General features: G+C 48.4%; 2 protein-coding genes across 12 annotated transcripts in view; one reads left to right on the top strand and one right to left on the bottom strand.

Annotated features, from left to right (window-relative positions):
* Positions 1–16938, bottom strand: part of KATNIP (katanin interacting protein) — a 233399-nt gene that overhangs the window by 73745 nt on the left and 142716 nt on the right. For 7 of the 9 annotated variants that reach the window (XM_015125838.3, XM_015125837.3, XM_015125841.3 and 4 more), the window contains 4 exons: positions 8937–9109; positions 7847–7912; positions 5816–5922; positions 3190–3292 (listed from right to left, as the gene is read on the bottom strand). In XM_015125838.3, coding sequence (XP_014981324.3) covers positions 3190–3292; positions 5816–5922; positions 7847–7912; positions 8937–9109 — 449 coding nt within the window. The remainder of the gene's footprint in view (positions 1–3189; positions 3293–5815; positions 5923–7846; positions 7913–8936; positions 9110–16938) is intronic. The other 2 variants (XM_077985648.1, XM_077985650.1) reach the window with 1 other exon arrangement.
* The window catches only part of LOC144337950 (uncharacterized), a 48957-nt gene that overhangs the window by 11335 nt on the left and 20684 nt on the right, over positions 1–16938 (top strand). For 2 of the 3 annotated variants that reach the window (XR_013411614.1, XM_077985706.1), the window contains 3 exons: positions 186–331; positions 2971–3986; positions 5672–6365. The exons of the other annotated variant lie outside the window; for it this stretch is intronic. Coding sequence is in view for 1 of the 2 variants with exons in the window: in XM_077985706.1 (XP_077841832.1) it covers positions 186–251 (66 nt within the window). In the remaining variant the exon portion in view is untranslated. Of the gene's footprint in view, positions 1–185; positions 332–2970; positions 3987–5671; positions 6366–16938 lie in introns of those variants that run through there. 3 annotated transcript variants of the gene reach the window in all.

Raw genomic sequence — 16938 nt, 5'->3', positions numbered from 1 at the left:
ATTAATAGCCAGCGAGACGTGCTATCACTCTCAGTGTGTGTTTGGAGGGGCCTTGATTGCCACATGGTGGGAACGTGGATAGGGAGGAGGGAGAGAGGTCAGCTCACAGCTCCCGGATGAAAGACAGGGCCTGTTTTGATCAGCCGGCTCCTCGGAACCCACAGCTTCCTCCTTCTGCTTCACAGCCATGTGGCGTCCTGGCCAAGCCCTCTGCTGCCCTGGGTCTGAGTCCCAGGCACGCAGGACCCTGATAAAGCTAAACTGGCCTAGCTGACTCCACGGGACTGGGAGGTTAATAAGCTTGTGCTTGTGTGGAGCGATCCAGGACCAGGTAAGCGGTCAGTCTGGGGGCTGCTGAAGAAGTAGCACTGGTCACCTTGCTTGCTGGTGGGAGGCAGGAGGGCCAGATGGGAGGAAGGCCAGATGGGAGGCAGGCTGCCTTTCGGAGGGGCTGCTAGAACTCCCACCCAGTGCAATCTGAAATGTGCAAATTCCTCAGCTGTGTTGGTAAATGAAAAAGCTGAAGAATCTATTAACTAAGCAAGTGTCACAACTTGTCTGTTGCTACTCAGTGGCTCCTCCTGCTTCTGTACTGCCCAATTTGGGATCCTGCTTGGCGGTGGGAGGGGGACACTGGCTGGGCAGCTCCTGGCCCCTGTCATTCATTGTCCCTGCTCTTGCTGAGACCACTTGATTTTCCTTGGGGGGAAGGCACGGCGTCTCTTTTCTCAGCCATAAAGAATAGGGGGACTGACCCTTTCCCACTCCAGGGAGGGGCCTGACTGGTCCAAGGAAGCACAGGCAAGCACGCTGGCACAGGTCAGTGCAAGCACGCCAATCACAGACTTACATGGTGAGAAACGGGCTTCCCTCCTGACAGTGCAGTCTGATGACACAGGGGTGCAAGGTAGAACCATTCTAGCTATTTGGGAACCATGAGGAGGGAGCAGAGATGGGACTGAGCTGCAGGTGGTGGGACTGAGCTTTCCACTGTGCAGACAGAGGGGAAAGACACAGTGGGAGCTGCTGGATCAGGCCCCACCTGGCCCTCCCTGTGTCATTTTCAATGAGAAGAGTCTGTCATTTTTCTTCTCTTTGTTGTATAAGTCAGTTTGCCCTGGATTTTCTGTCTCCCGTAATATAAGGAGACTTAGCCGGGTATGGTGACTCACAGCTGCAATCCCAGCACTTTGGGATGCTGAGGCAGGAGGACTGCTTGGGCCCAGAAGTTCAAGACCAGCCTGGGAAACACAGCAAGGATTCATCTCTACAAAAAAATTTGTTAAAAGTAGCCAGGTGTGCTGGGGGGCCACTGTAGTCCCAGCTACTCAGGAGGTCGAGGCGGGAGGATCGATTGAGCAAGGAGTTCAAGGCTGCATTGAGCTGTGATCACACCCACTGCACTCCAGCCTGGGAGAAACAGCAAGGCCCTATCTCTAAAATTAACTAATTAATTAATTAAAATAATACAAATGAAGAAACTATTCCATGCAGTGGGGACCCCAGCTTTGATTTTTCTCGGTGAACTCTCAGCGGATATTTGCTGGTCTCTCCCTGCACTGAGCTGCATGCTCTCAGAGACCTTTCCTGTTTCATCCTCACAGTGGCCTGTGGGGCATGGATTATTGACCCTATTTGACAGCCAGGACCAGACAGCTTAAGAGGCTTGTCTAAGGTCACACAATCTCTCAATGAATGCCACAGATTCAAAGCTGGAACTCTAGTCCAGACCAGGCCAGCTCAGGGGCCTTTCTGCTCTCACAGGATTTTATATGTGGCTTTGGGAGGACTTCGCATTAAGTCCTCACTGGCCAGTAGTAACATTGGTGACCACCATACCAAATAATACTAAGAATGGCTTGGGTGAAGGTAGGGGCAGAAGGATGTGCTGGGACACACACCTTTCAGCACGAAAGAAAATGGAGGCCGGGTGTGGTGGCCCGTAATCTCAGCACTTTGGGAGGCCGGGTGTGGTGGCTAGTAATCCCAGCACTTTGGGAGGCCGGGTGTGGTGGCCTATAATCCCAGCACTTTGTGAGGCCAAGGTGGGTGGATCACTTGAGACCAGGAATTAGAGACCAGCCTGGCCCACATGGCAAAAACCCATCTCTACTAAAAATACAAAAATTAGCTGGGCATGGTGGCGCATGCCTGTAATCCCAGCTACTCAGGCGGCTGAGGCAGGAGAATAGCTTGAACCTGGGAGGCAAAAGTTGCCATGAGCCAAGATGGCGCCACTACACTCCGGCCTGGGCGACAGGGCAAGGCTCTGTCTAAAAAAAAGAAAAGAAAAGAAAAAAAATTGAATCGCCGTTAATCCTACCACTCTGATGCCCCAGTTCCCTTTTGTATTTTGTGTCCTAGCTCCATCAGCACACTCATATGGCCACATCTTTGTGTGGTTGTTGCAATCCTATTGGACTTAAAGATTAACATCACCTTTTACAGTTAGGCTGATATCGCTAACGTTTCTTGTCTGCATCGTCTCGTAATGACAGCTTCCATCCTTTTATACTACTGCATCGTGCTGATGTATCATACTTTTCCTGATTAACTCCATTGTTATAAGACATTTAGGTTTTTAAAAAATGTCTTCCCTACTTCCAATAATTCTGTAATAGACATCTGTGTGCCTCTAGCTTCTTAGTTCTGTGGGGTGATTTCCTTACATAAGGAAGCGGGATTGTGGGGCTGAAACACTCTGAGAAGTGTTTCTCAGGCTCTTCCTAAGGTCAAGCATTCTGTTTTCCAAGAGGGTTTTACCTGTTTATACAGCTGCCTGCCACATATGTGTGGCTGCCACAGCTTTATTGTAACCTTGCTAGCACTAGAGGTTATCCTCAGAAATAATTTGTCAATTCAGAGAGCAAATGGGACATTTAGGTTGTTGTAATTTGCGTTTCTTGATTGCCAGCGAAGTTGGACATTTTCCTATGGGCTTTCATGCTATTTATGTTTCCTCTTGTGCAGACCGGCTTCTCTCTGCTGAAACTTCTGGCCCACATCTTCCTTTCTCTGCTCCTGCTCTTCATCATATATACCTCTGTGTGTCAGGGATGGGGGGAGATGGAGACACAGGCAGAGAGATGCTCATTTAACCACTGTCAGAGCAATCCCCACCGATGCGAAATGACTGTTCTGAGGGAACCATCCTGAATGTAGAACTGAAAATCAAGTCAAGGCTCTCACCTCTGCGTCTGATACTTGCTCCTTGGTTGGTGAAACCACCCTGCCGAGATGGGCAGAGTCACTTTCGACGGCCTGGAGGACTTTCAGAAGCTTCTGCTGTTGTCTGAAATGGGATTTGGTTTTAGCAAACAGGTAGTAGTAAATGATACACAAAAGAGAACATTCCCATTAAAAGTGCCACACTGACATTTCCTTCTCGGGAATAGGAAATGAAGAGGAAGTATGCACTCTGTATCCAGTTCAAAGGCAAGGGCAGGCTTGCTGTTTTTCTCCCTTTATAAATGGCTATACAATTAGCGATGGAATCAGAGCCCAGCTGGGGACACACTGCTTGGGGCAAGGCGGCCAGCTGACCTCCCTAAGCTTTGAACTTGAGAGTCAAGAGCAGTGGTCAGCCGAACTAAGGCCTACGGGTCAAATCCAGCCCACGGCCTGTTTTTGTACAGCCTGTGAGCTAAGAACGGTTTACATTTTTAAAAGGTTGTACAAAGAAACAACTATCACAACAACAAAACCAACTGCAAAGCATATTTACTATCTGGCCCTTTACAGCAACAATTTGCTGACTCCTGGGCTGGAGATCTGCTCTGCTCCTCTTGTTCCTGAGGACATGGCATTCTAAACCCAGCAGAGCATGCCTTCATCATTTGCAAACATGCCCACATGTGCAGTTTAAGGCTGGGTACCCCCAAGACCCTGAAGCACAAAGGATCTTGATGCCGAGGAAAGAAGCATTTGGCGGAGTGCATGCTGCTTGTAATAAAACTGCATCAGATGTAAAATATCCTCATGGCCCAGCCTTTTCTTTCTTTCTTTCTTTTTTTTAATTTTTTTTTTTTTTTTTTTTTTGAGACGGAGTCTAGCTCTGTTGCCCAGGCTGGAGTGCAGTGGCCAGATCTCAGCTCACTGCAAGCCCCGCCTCCCGGGTTCACGCCATTCTCCTGCCTCAGCCTCCCGAGTAGCTGGGAGTACAGGCGCCCGCCACCTCGCCCGGCTAATTTTTTTGTATTTTAGTAGAGACGGGGTTTCACCGTGTTAGCCAGGATGGTCTCGATCTCCTGAACTCGTGATCCGCCCGTCTCGGCCTCCCAAAGTGCTGGGATTACAGGCTTGAGCCACCGCGCCCGGCCTTTTTTAATTTTTTTTTTGAGACGGAGTTTTACTCTTGTCGCCCAGGCTGGAGAGCAAAGGCACAGTCTCGGCTCACTACAACCTCCCTCTCCGGGGTTCAAGCAATTCTCCTTCCTCAGCTTCCTGAGTAGCTGGGATTACAGGCACGTGCCACCACACCCAGCTAATTTTTGTATTTTTAGTAGAGATGGGTTTTCGCCATGTTGGCCAGGCTGGTCTCGAACTCCTGACCTCAGGTGATTTGCCCTCCCCGGCCTCCCTAAATGCTCGGATTACAGGTGTGAGCACCGCGCCTGCCTGCAGCCTTTTCACGTGCAGGGGAAACTGCGAGTTCTTATTATGGCCACGATGGTACACAGCCCTGATTTCTATTTGGGGCCTGGAGAGTCTTAAAGGAATGGATGGCGGTGCCTTTAGCCTATTCAGTTTCCCTGTAAGTTATAACAAAGGGCTCCCTCTAGGTGGACGCGGACCTGGAGGGCACACAGCTTGGCTAGTGAATTCCTTCTTCATGCAGAAAAGCCACCACCCCCTTTCTGGGCTGATGCAGCCCCAGGCCAGGCCCTCAGCTTAGTAACCAGCACACAGGCTGGGTTTCAGCCCCTTCTCGCCCCTCAGCCAGGCACTTTGCACAGTGCCCAGCATGCACAGCTGCCTGTGCACAGCGGCCCTCGGAGTGTGCCTGTGTGCCATGGCATGCCAGAAACTACAGGCTCAGCCTGGCACATCTTTCTGAAGATCTATTTTGTCTGAAGACTAGAGGGAAGGCTTTATTTTGATAATAAAACCTGACAGTTCCAATAACTGCTGCTACACATTAATGGAACAGAATGCTGAGTTTGGACAAACTTTTAATAGAGAAAAGGAGCTTCGAAGGACGCTGCTGTGGGCCAGCCTCGCCCCCTAGACCGGCAGGGGAACAAGTTTAACGCCCTGTGCTGCATGGGGTATTCTACTGGAAACCTGGAGAAGGTTCAAGTTCTACACAGATTGGGGCCAAACTGACCAAGATAAGAGCTATATGCCTAAAAGAAATCAAGTCAATTTGAATGCTTTAGAACTGGAGGGGGAGACAGAGTATAGTCTAAAGGAATCATTTAACAGATTTGGGGCCAGGCGTGGTGGCTCACGCCTGTTTGGGAGGCCGAGGTGGGTAGATTGCTTGAGCCCAGGAGTTGGAGACCAACCTGGGCAACATTGTGAGACCCTATCTCTACAAAAAAGTACACAAATTAGCTGGGTGCAGCGGCACATACCTGTGATCCCAGATACTCAGGAGGCTGAGGCTGGAGGATCACTTTAACCCAGGAGTTTGAGGCTGCAGTGAGCTGTTTGTGCCACTGCACTCCAGCCTGGGCAACAGAGCGAGACCCCATCTTAAAGAAAGAAATAGGGGGTTTGAAAAAACATAGGAAAAGCAAAGAACCCTCATGAAGAAGATCCCTATGGCTGCACTCCTAAGGAGTTTTGGGTTTGGCTTCACCCTTGGTAGTACCTGCTTCCCAGAAGTCCAATTCTGTCCATGGCCTGGTTGATGGCTCTGGCTCCCCCTGCTGCCCCGGCCGGCTCCTGAGTGGTGGTCGCCGTGGTGATGGGAAGCAACTGAGGATGGGAAAGGTTTATTAAACAGATGTCTCAGGCAACACTCCTGGCCTAAGACACAGCAGGGTCATGGTCAAGGGCAGGCATGCTTAGGCTGACAGTCCCTTTGTATAAAACAGGAACAGGAATGTGAGGGTGACAGCAACTGCCTGAAGCTTCTATCTAGAACCCCTCACACCATCTCAGTTTCTGATGACCAGGGTGCTCCTAGGAAACAATCCACTTCGATGAGCTACTGGAAACCTTCTCTTATCAAAAAGCTTCACTGGCCGGATGCAATGGTGCATGCTTGTAACCGTAGCATTTTGGGAGGCTGTGGGAGGAGGATCACTTGAGCCCAGGAGTTTGAGGCTGCAGTAAGCTATGGTCGTGCCACTGCACTCCAGCCGGGGTGACAGAGTGAGACACTGTCTCAAAAAATAAAAAAAAAAATCCTCTCGCCATCTCAACTGAGCCCCTGTTCTGGTTGTACAAAGCAAGCAGACTCCATGAAGAATTCCAGTAACAGCATTAGGCCCTTTCATTTTTAATTCTCTGAGCCTTTTCCCCTTCTTTTTCATTTATCATTGACACTAGAAATGTGCCCTGCTGTCTATCTGCAGAAGATTTTAGTCCCCGGAATCTCTGTGGGTCAGGAATTAGGTCATCCAGAAATTCCGGACCTAGGCAGTTACTGCAGGCCTGTCAGAAACACAGGCTAGCAGCAGACGAGGATGATGGGAACTGGCAGGACGAGTGGCAGCAATGCAAACGACAAACAACTCTGGCACTCTGGGGTGCGACATGCACACCCTGTGCCGCTTGGGCTCTGTCTCCCTCTGCTTCTCCCATCCCCTCTTCCCTGCCTCACAAAGGGCTTCTTCCCAATCCTTGATCAGGCTGGGCTCATTCTCACCTCAAAGCTTTTCCCCTGTTCCTTCCACCTGGAATGCCGTTCCCTGTTGTTGGTGCCTTCTGAACAGGCAGGGCTCAGCTCAGATGGGACATGCCTTCCAAGGGGCACCCATGACCACCCTGTCAGAGGCAGCCACTGCCCTATACCCTGTCATTCTCTCACATATTGGCAGCTGTGATTGTCATCGCTCTCTGATGTCACCCTGTTTATGAATGGTTTTATTTGCTGCTGCCTGTAAGCTGCATGGGGCCAGGGCTCATCTGTCTCAGCTGCCTCTGTATTCTAAGCACATGGCACAGACCTGTGTATGACCAAGCAAAGACAGTCCTGGGCATTTTATTAATTCACGTCCTTATTTGTTGGGACCAAATTTGCTGAGATATACTTAACTGACCTAGATAGATACAGATTTAAAAATGTATTTATTCAAGGTACTAAGATCTGTTTTTCATTGTCTTGTCAATAAATAGAAATATAGGCTGGGCGTGGTGGCTCACACCTGTAATCCTAGCAATTTGGGGGACTGAAGCGGGTGGATCACTTGAGGTCAGGAGTTCGAGACCAGTCTGATCAACATGGTGAAACCCCGTCTCTAGTAAAAATACAAAAAATTAGCTGGGCATGGTGGCAGGTGCCTGTAATCCCAGCTACTTGGGAGGCTGAGGTGGGAGAATCACTTGAACCCAGGAGGCAGAGGTTGTAGTGAGCCGAGATTGCACCACTGCACTCTTGCCTGGGCAACAGAGTAAGACTCTGTCTCAAAAAATAATAATAATAACATAAATAAATAAATAGAAATATAACAACAGTTTGAGTCAGCAGGCCTGGGTGAGTTCTGGCTTCGACTCGTGACTTTGGGTAAGCCACGCCAGCCCTGGTCTCCCTATCTGTGAAATGGGCAGCATGACACCAGTGCTCAGGGCACACAGTGAGGACCTGGTGGGACAGCGTGAAGGAAAGCGCCCTGGAGGCCATCAGGTGCTATGCACATGCATGGGGCTTTGTCATTCATCTCTGCCTGGCACTGACCTCAGGGGTCTTTTCCTTCTCCTCCAGCAGACTGGTCCATGGTTTTGCTGGTGGTCCCTCTGCATCCTGTAAGGATGTGATCACATGATGTGACGTTGGAACAAAGCCTTCACTCCATGCTGTTCACAGAAAGATGAGGGCACAGAAAAGGGCAGGGACCTTCTCAAGCTACCATAGACGTAAAGTTCAGGGGCAAGGTCAGAGGTCTGGGAACACACACAATAGGTGCTGCTTGATGGATGCCCCAAAGAGCAGCCCCAAGATAGAGCCTGGGGAACAACTGGTGCTGGTGACAGGGCCCTGGGCTTGCAGGCGGGCAGACCTCGGCCACTTCCAAAGATGTGATCACCCTGTCCTTGAGAGAAGCAGGCCACCTTGCTTCTCTGTACCAGTGGCCACATCTGTGAAGTGAGGCAATGAAACCAGCCTGCCTATTTCAGGGCTACAGAGAGCATCGAGGGGGACAAACTACAAAAAAGGCTTTCAACAGGCGAGTCACACACCAAGCTTCTGGGAAAGAATGTGTACCCCAAGCTATACCCAACGCCTCCAGCTCCCCAAGGTCCCTGCTCCACCCACCATTTATCCTCCTATTGGCTGCTCAAAGCTGAAGGCAGCAGCTGGAAACTCAAATCCCTGTAGGTCCAGAGAGGCTCTGTGAACAAATGAAGTGGGCCAGGGGCAGGACAATAGGAAGCAGTGAGGACTATGGATGCCTGAAGGGTCCATGCTTGGGAATGAGACCTTTCCTGGGGAGCCAGAGCTTGTCGTTGACTCCATTCTTCACTGACCCACCTGTTTGCAACCCTGCTCTAAGGTATCCAGGGTTTGCAGGGAAATCAGTGAGGATTGGAGGCTGATTAGCACCCAGTTTAGGCTTTGTGAAATAGAGTCAAAAGAAGGCGGAAGTAATGGGAGCCATAGCAGGTCAGTGGGTGACTGTCTGTGAACAGTGGAAACACGGATGAATCTGGGGTCAGCGATACCCACTACACCTCTCTCTTCTGCCCACCTGCTCTTCTTAACTGCAGCTTAGACACTGCCTAGTCCAGGGAGCATCCCCTGGTTCCTCGCCCCGCCCGGAGCGCACCTGCAGTGGGCTGGCCGGCTGCTCAGCCTTTCTGCTGAGGGGCGCCCTCTGCAGGGCCGCGTTCTCCACCTGGATGGCTCGGAGCACAGCAGAGGCTTCTTCCTCTGGGTCCTCAGCCTCGCAAAGAGTTTTGCGGGTTGCAGACAGGGGTCTCTCTCGCCGGCTTCCAGGTCCTGAGGGCAGAAGACAGGGGGACGTTCCTTTAGATTATATTCTCGGAGTGCAGCTCAAAATCTATTAGACCCCAATTGAGGAACATTCTATAAAACAACTGGCCTGTAATCTCCAAAAATGTCAAGGTCATAAAAGACAAAGAAAATGGTCCCAGATTACAGGAGACTAGGCAGACACGGCTGAATGCAGTGGTGGCCCTGGGGGCACTTGGTCCTGGGGAGGGAGCAGCGCTGTAAAGAACACTATTGTGGCAACTGGGAAAATTCAAATACAGTCTGTGGCTTAGACAGTGGTATTCTATTAATACTAAATATCCTGAATTTCATTAGTGTAATGTGCTTATGTAAAATGCCCTTGTTTTTAGGAGATACATACCACAGTGTTGAGGGGTAAAGGGGAATGATGTCTGCCACTTAATTCCAAATAGCTTACACACACATACACACACACACACACGCGCACATACGCATGCACAGGAGTGAAGGGGAATGGTGTCTGCAACTTCATCTCAAATGGTTTACACACATACATGCACACACACACATGTGCATGCACACACACAGTTCGGGGTAAAGGGAAATGATGTCTGCAACTTCATCTCAAATATTTACACACATACGCGCCCTCTATCGATCGATCTAGCTATCGTTATGTAATTTAATTTACAGATCAATACATGATAGCGGGCATACACATAAGTGTGTGCATAATATTTCTGTATATATAAATATATAATTTTTGTATAATTATATATCTTTGTATAATTATATATAATTTTTATATAATTATATATATATAGAGAGAGAGAGAATAAAAAGCAAAAGCAATTGGAGTAAAATGTTAACTGGTGAATCTGGGTGTGTGGGTGAAGGGTGGAAGTGTCAGTGTACTATCCTTACAATGTTTCTTTAAGTTTAAAATTGTATCAAGACATGCAGCCAACAATCACATGAAAAAATACTTGACATCACTAATCATTAGAGAAAAGCAAATCAAAAATCACAAGGAGATACCATCTCACACCAATCAGAATGGCTATTGAAAAGTAAAAAACTAACAGATGCTGGCAAGGTTGAGGATTAAAGGGAACGCTTACACACTGCTGGTGGGAGTGTAAATTAGTTCGGCCATTGTGGAAAGCAGCATGGCGATTCCTCAAGGAACTAAAAACAGAATTACCATTTGACCCAGCAATCTCATTACTGGGTACATACCCAAAGGAATATAAATCATCCTACCATAAAGACACATGCACATGTATGTTCATCTAGCACTATTCACAACTGCAAAGACATGGAATCAACCTAAATGCCCATCAACAGTAGACTGGATAAAGAAAATGTGGAGGACAGGTATGGTGGCTCATGCCTGTAATCTCAGCACTTTTGGAGGTCGAGGTGGGTGGATCACCTGAAGTCAGGAGTTCGAGATCAGCCTGGTCAACATGGTGAAACCCTGTCTCTAATAAAAATACAAAAATTAGCTGGGTGTAGTGGCAGGCACCCGTAATTCCAGCTACTTGGGAGGCTGAGGCAGGAGAATCGCTTGAACTCAGGAGGCAGAGGTTGTAGTGAGCCGAGATCATACCATTGCACTCCAGCCTGGGCAACAGGAGTGAAACTCTGTCTCGAAAAAAAAAAAAAAAAAATAGAGAGAGAAGAAGAAGAAAATGTGGAATACTATGGAATACACCATGGAATACTATACAGCCATAAAAAAGAATGAGATCATGTCCTTTGCAGCAACATGGATGAAACTGGAGGCCATTATCCTGAACAAACTAACATGGGAACAGAAAACCAAATATCGCGTGTTCTCACTTATAAGCTAAACAATGAGAACACATGGATACTAGCACGGGAACAACAGACACTGGGGTCTATTGAGGGTAGAGGGTGGGAGGAGGGAGAGGACCAGAAAAATTACCTATCCGGTACTATGCTTATTAGCTGGGTGATGAAATTATCCGTATGCCAAATCCCTGTGAAATGCAGTTGACCTACAGAACAAACTGCACACCTATTCCTGAAACTCAAAGTTAAAAAAATTGCATCAAAACAAAAAGTTATTTAAAAAATTAACTGTCTTACAGAATACCTGTAAAGAATAATATATAATGTTAGGAAGAGGGATGGGTATTTTGCAATATCATTGCTCTTTTCTGTTTTGCTTTTGCGCAGGTTAACAAGAATTACAAAGTAATAACACCTCAATTTAAGAAAACAAGTATTGCAAAGTTGCAGTTGATTCTGGAAGTTCCCATGAATGGAAAATTGGTTTTATAAAATACACAGTGATATAAAAGAAGCACCTAATAAGACTAAGCATCTAATAAAATAAATTATGGTACACCCACCCAACAGAGTACAATGAAGCTCTAAAAAGAAAAGAATACTAAAATATCTGCAGATAAAATTATATGAAGGCTTTGATTTGCTTCCTAAAAATCTGGGGAATGGGTAGGGGTGATGATGAAATGAACTTGGCTGCAAATTGATTATTGCCAAGGGTGGGTAATGGATGGATACATTGGGGCGGGGAGGGGAGGTCACTGTAACATCCTCTCAATTATTTATGTTTGGATTTTTTTCATACTAAAACATACTCCATTAAAATATAGAACTGCTCCAAATATTTCTTTGGGGTGCTTAAAGAGAGTTTACCTACTGAATCTCAACCCTTGGGGAAATATTTATCTGTGCCAGGCTCTGTTCTTGGCACTGGTGACACAGTAGTGACCAGAGAAACCAAGTCCCTCACTCACACAGTGAGAGACCATAAGCTGGAGAAATAATAAATTTAAAACACAGTGTTTGACGTGGAAACTGACATGAAAAACCACGCAAAGCAGATCGGGGTCAGGGAGATCTGGAGTGCGGGTATCAGGCGCAGAGAGAGCCTCGCAGATGACCAGGGAAGTGTGCTCCAGGCACCAGCGCAAAGATGGGAGGCATGTGATGTGTTCTCGGAGCAGCCAGGTACCCACGGGGCTGGAGCGGAGCCAGCAGGGGTATAGGCTGACAGAAGGACTGAGAGGGGTTGGCGGAGGGCAGGTCATGCAGGGCCTTGGAGGGCACTGGAAGGCCCATGCTCTGAGGGAAATGGGGAGCCACTGAGGAATTCAGAGCAGAGGAAGACCAGATCTGATGTAGGTACAGAGTGGAGAAAAGACTGAAAGGAGGTAGGGGCGAAAGCAGGGAGATGGTCAGGGGCTACTGCAGTTGTCCAGGCGACAGGAGGCAACAGTGGTGGACAGGACACAGAATGTGGTCAGATTACGGGCATCTGCCAGAGACAGACCAACAGGACTTCCAGCTGTGGATGGGACAGGAAGAGAGGAGTTATGGGTGACTCCATGGGTGACGGCTTGAAGTGGAAGACGTGACTGCTTTCTGCTGAGCTGTGGAAGGCTGTGGGTGGAGGAAGTCTGGGAGGAGCAGAGGGCTCAGTTTGGGACAAACTGGGTTCAGGATGTGAGTGTGGCACCAGAACAGAGCTGTTGAATTGACCTGTGCACACAGGAATCCAGAGTTTGAGAGAGGGCCTAGGCTAGAGATGTAAATTAATTAATTAGTTAATTAATTTATTTACTGTGGCAGGGTCTCCCTTGTTGCCCAGGCTGGAGTGCAATGGCACAATCTCGGCTCACTGCATCCTCCACCTCCCAGGTTCAAGCAATTCTTGAGCCTCAGCCTCCCAAGTAGCTGGGACTACAAGAACATGTCACCACGCCCGGCTAATTTTTGCATTTTTTGTAGAGATGGGGTTTCACCATGTTACCTAGGCGGGTCTCAAACTCCTGGACTCAAGTGATCCACCTGCCTCAGCCTCCCAAAGTGCTGGGATTACAGGCATGAGCTATCATGCCTGGCCTGGAGATGTAAATTTAACATAGGCAACTGGATTGGATCATTTAAGGGTACCAAAGATTGGTATTCATGCTGGCCTATAACAAACTAATGAAATTTACAGGTATGACGTCTTGGGGGATCTGTGTATACTTGTGACCTGGTGCAAGGCTGGCTGAAAAACAGCATGCTTCCCTTCTCAGGACCTTAGCAAACCATCGGCTGTTGATTATTAAGGGTTCCTGTTGAAGCACTTGACTTTCTTGCTACGCCCCATTAGAATGCTGTGTCTGAATGTTCGGGTAGCAACATCAAGAATGTCACTGGCAGGAGAGGGCAGGAGACACCCGGAGGCTCTACTGGGCTGCTTTCTAGTACAGCCAGGCACTGGGCTGATGGGGATGGCGGGTTTTATGGGAATGCTAACCTAAAACGAAGGGATAGCAAGTTCTGCCAGGCACCCAAGAAAGGGGCTGTGAGTGCAAATGCCCCAGGGACCATCTTAGTGTCACTGAATGCCAGGGGCCGAGTGCCACTGAATAGAAGCCACCTCCCAGCTCCAGCCAATGTTTGCCTTGTAGGACTGCACTCCTAGTGTTACCAAATGCTTTTTTTTCCCCCTAAGAAAAGCTAGCATCTGAAATTTATGTGAAATCCCCTGAATTTTATTTGTTCATAACGTCTTCCAGTTTTTAAGAAATGTCGTGAGGGCCAACACCGGCTGTTCTAGTACAGGCCAGGGCACGTCCCAGCTGCTCCCTGAGAAGGGTCAAGGCACCTGGAGGAACCTCCACAGCACCTGTGGATGGCTGCTCTGTGCAATAAACATCAAATGGGGCAGGGCGCAGTGGCTCACGTCTGTAGTCCCAGCACTTTGGGAGGCTGAGGCTGGTGGATCACCTGAGGTCAGGAGTTCAAGACCAGCCTGGTCAACATGGTAAAACCCCATCTCTACTAAAAATACAAAAATTAGCCAGGCGTGGTGGCGGGTGCCTGTAATCCCAGCTACTCGGGAGGCTAAGGCAGGAGAATTGCTTGAACCCGGGAGGCAGAGGTTGCAGTGAGCCGAGATCGTGCCACTGCACTCCAGCCTGGGCCACAGAGCAAGACTCCATCTCAAAAAAAAAAAAAAAAAAAAAAATCAAGTGGGCCATTTTCAGACTTTGATGTACAGTCTCTTGTCATCATCCCTGATGCTGCTCCCGAGGACAGAGAGGTAAGGAGCTGCCAGACACGTGAGCCAGGGATTCTGCTCGCCCACTGGAGGCTGCTTTGCCCTTCTCATCTATCACTTGGCCTGCTGGGCAACAGGAGAGATGAGAAAGTAAAACAAACATGGGCTGAGAATGAGGTTTGGAAGAAGCTCTGTTTAGCAAGCTGTGTTGCACGTTCTTATTGTTATGGAAACAAGCAACAGGTAAAAGGATGGGGAAGACCTCACCAGTATCTTCCTCAGTGCAAAAAGGATCAGGTCCCTGAAATAGCTAGAAGGACCAGAAAAAGGAGTGAAGGAAGCTGAAGGATGTGGTTTTGAGCTATACTGGAGCTGAAGCCAAAACACCCCAAGGTATAGACGCACCCTCGCCCCTACTGCGGAAATGGGTTATCCACAAAGTCAAAGGTACTTTGTTACCAGGCTTGCGACCTGCACTATGCAGTGAGCTTCTTTGGTTGAGTGAGATGCTGCTCTTGGTGTGGGGGTACAGGGGTTGGAGGAACAGGCACACTTCTGCCCTCATTGACTTCGTAGTCACAAAGCAGAGACAGACACGGGTCAGGAATATGCAGAGGGTAAGGGGCTGCTCGTGACGGGAGGGGACACACAGGGGTTATTTGAGATGTACCATTTGGGAAGAGGATATCTGAGTAGGGACATGAAGGCAGTGAGCCCTGGGAATACCCTGCTGTTCCCTCCGCCTGGAACAGCAGGTGCCAAGGCCCTGGTGGGCCAAGCTCAGCACACTGAGGCGTGGCAAGGAGGCTGGAATGGGGGGCAAGGGGAAGGATGGTTAGCAATGAGGGTGGAGAGGTTGTGGGCTCAGTTCTTGTAGAGCCTCACCTACTTCATGAGATCATACCCATCTTGTTTACTGTTATATCCCTGATGCCTGGCATTATAATTTTTGCTGAATGGATGGATGAAAAATGACTTCAACCCCAAACCTTGTAAATCTAAGTATTTGTGAATATCACCAAACCACATGGTTCTCTCCATCATCTGCAGTAAAGCACAGTTGAAAAACTCAAGCTCCCTTTAGACCCTATAGACAATTCCATAAATAAGGGACCAAGATTGTGTGCAAAGCTAAACAAATAAGCCAGCACCTGACACGTGGGGTGCAAACACCAGCGTTGGTAGAAGGCTTGGGCAGCACCAGGACAAGCAGAACCTGAAATTCACAAGCTCCTTCGCCATTTCTCGCATAGAGCACTTATAAAATTTGTCTAAAAAGAACCATGTGATGACCCTTATCTTTTTATTGCCAATCTTTGGGCAAGAGCCTGTTCCTCTTGTGCCTCATCAGTCTGGGGCTGGGATGGAACAATGGGCCTCTGAGGTAGCCTGGAAGCTCGTCTCATGACCTGTGAGCAGGTGGGACGATCTGTCCTTGGCCGCTGCAGCCCTATGCTCACTTCCTCTTAGACAAGGAGATTCACAAAGGCATCTTTCTTCAGTAGAGACCAGTTTTATCTGCACAGACCCTGTTGCCCCTGAGCAAATCTTTCATTCGGGAGGAAATGCTCCTCCAGCAGCAGCATGATCACCAGGAGCTGCCTGTGCCCTTTGAGTCATATTATGCTAAGAAGGTGCCTTTTAAAATTACATCACCCTGTCTCCAAGTGAAAGTCAACGCTGCCGCTCCACTACCAGAGCTTTTCCCATCCTGGCTTTCCAGAACCGTCCTACACGGTGCCCGCGTTCTCCAAAATCACATTCCCTCTGGACACTCCCTCACACTGCATGCACGCACGCACGAGGTAACCACCTTTTAATTCTTTTTGATGCTCTCATCGCTCACTTGGGTGAATGCTAGCCTGAACACCCCATGATGGTGGATTTATTCCCATCACAGATCTAGAGGATGGTGGATCTATTCACACAGTCAATTTGTGCCACCAGCAAAAGCCAAATAGAACATTTTAACTTCTCCCAAACTGCTCTTTTCTGGTTGAGAACCATTCCTCTTCCGATAACTTCGCTTTCTCTTCGCTTCACCACTGTTTGGCTTTCTTCTCTCTCACAGACAAACAAAAGGTGTATCAATTCAGGAAATTTACCATGAATGCAACACATGTCACAAAGAAGATGTGAGGGCACGAGGCCACTGGTTGGCTCACCAGCCACCAGCTGTGACTTGAAAAGCTCAAATTCAGAGTCTCAGCAAAATTACCCCTTACTACAAGCAAGGGGCCTTGGAGGTCACCTCGGAAGCCACCGAAACGGTGAATATGAAATTTAAGGACAAGGGTCTATTATAGCAATCATAAACCAGCAGCCCACAGGCATAACCTGCTTACAGAGATGTATTGTGTCACTTTCACTTTTTTAGAAAAATTGAAAATAGATGCCAAGTTCAAAAAAAAAAAAAAGGAAATCCACCTGAAAATTGGGATTCCTGGCATCTCCTGAAAAAGTAATACCATCTGGCAATGGCAACCCTGGAACAGTATTCACACATGGGAACCATTGGCTGGAGCTGGGTGATGGCGCCCCCTTTCGACGGGGCCGAAGTGCTCCAGTTTCCACAGTGCACCCCACTCCCTGTGGTCACATGCCTGGTAGGCCTTGAAGCTGTACACTATGTTGTGTGGCAAAAAGTGCAGGGAAATGGTAGACGTAGCCCTGTTTTGTCTTCAGATGTCCACACTCACTTCTAAAAGCCAAGAGGGAGGTGGGGAAGGGAGAGTGTGCCCTGGGACAATGTTCTAAGCCTGAGTGCTCCAAATCCTCCATGCATTTCAAAATGGGCCAATGTTAT

Source organism: Macaca mulatta, chromosome 20 (genome assembly GCF_049350105.2).
Source record: "Macaca mulatta isolate MMU2019108-1 chromosome 20, T2T-MMU8v2.0, whole genome shotgun sequence".
Taxonomy (NCBI): Eukaryota; Metazoa; Chordata; class Mammalia; order Primates; family Cercopithecidae; genus Macaca; species Macaca mulatta.
Note: the sequence above shows the minus strand (reverse complement) of the source record. Positions and strands in the feature narration are given on the sequence as shown.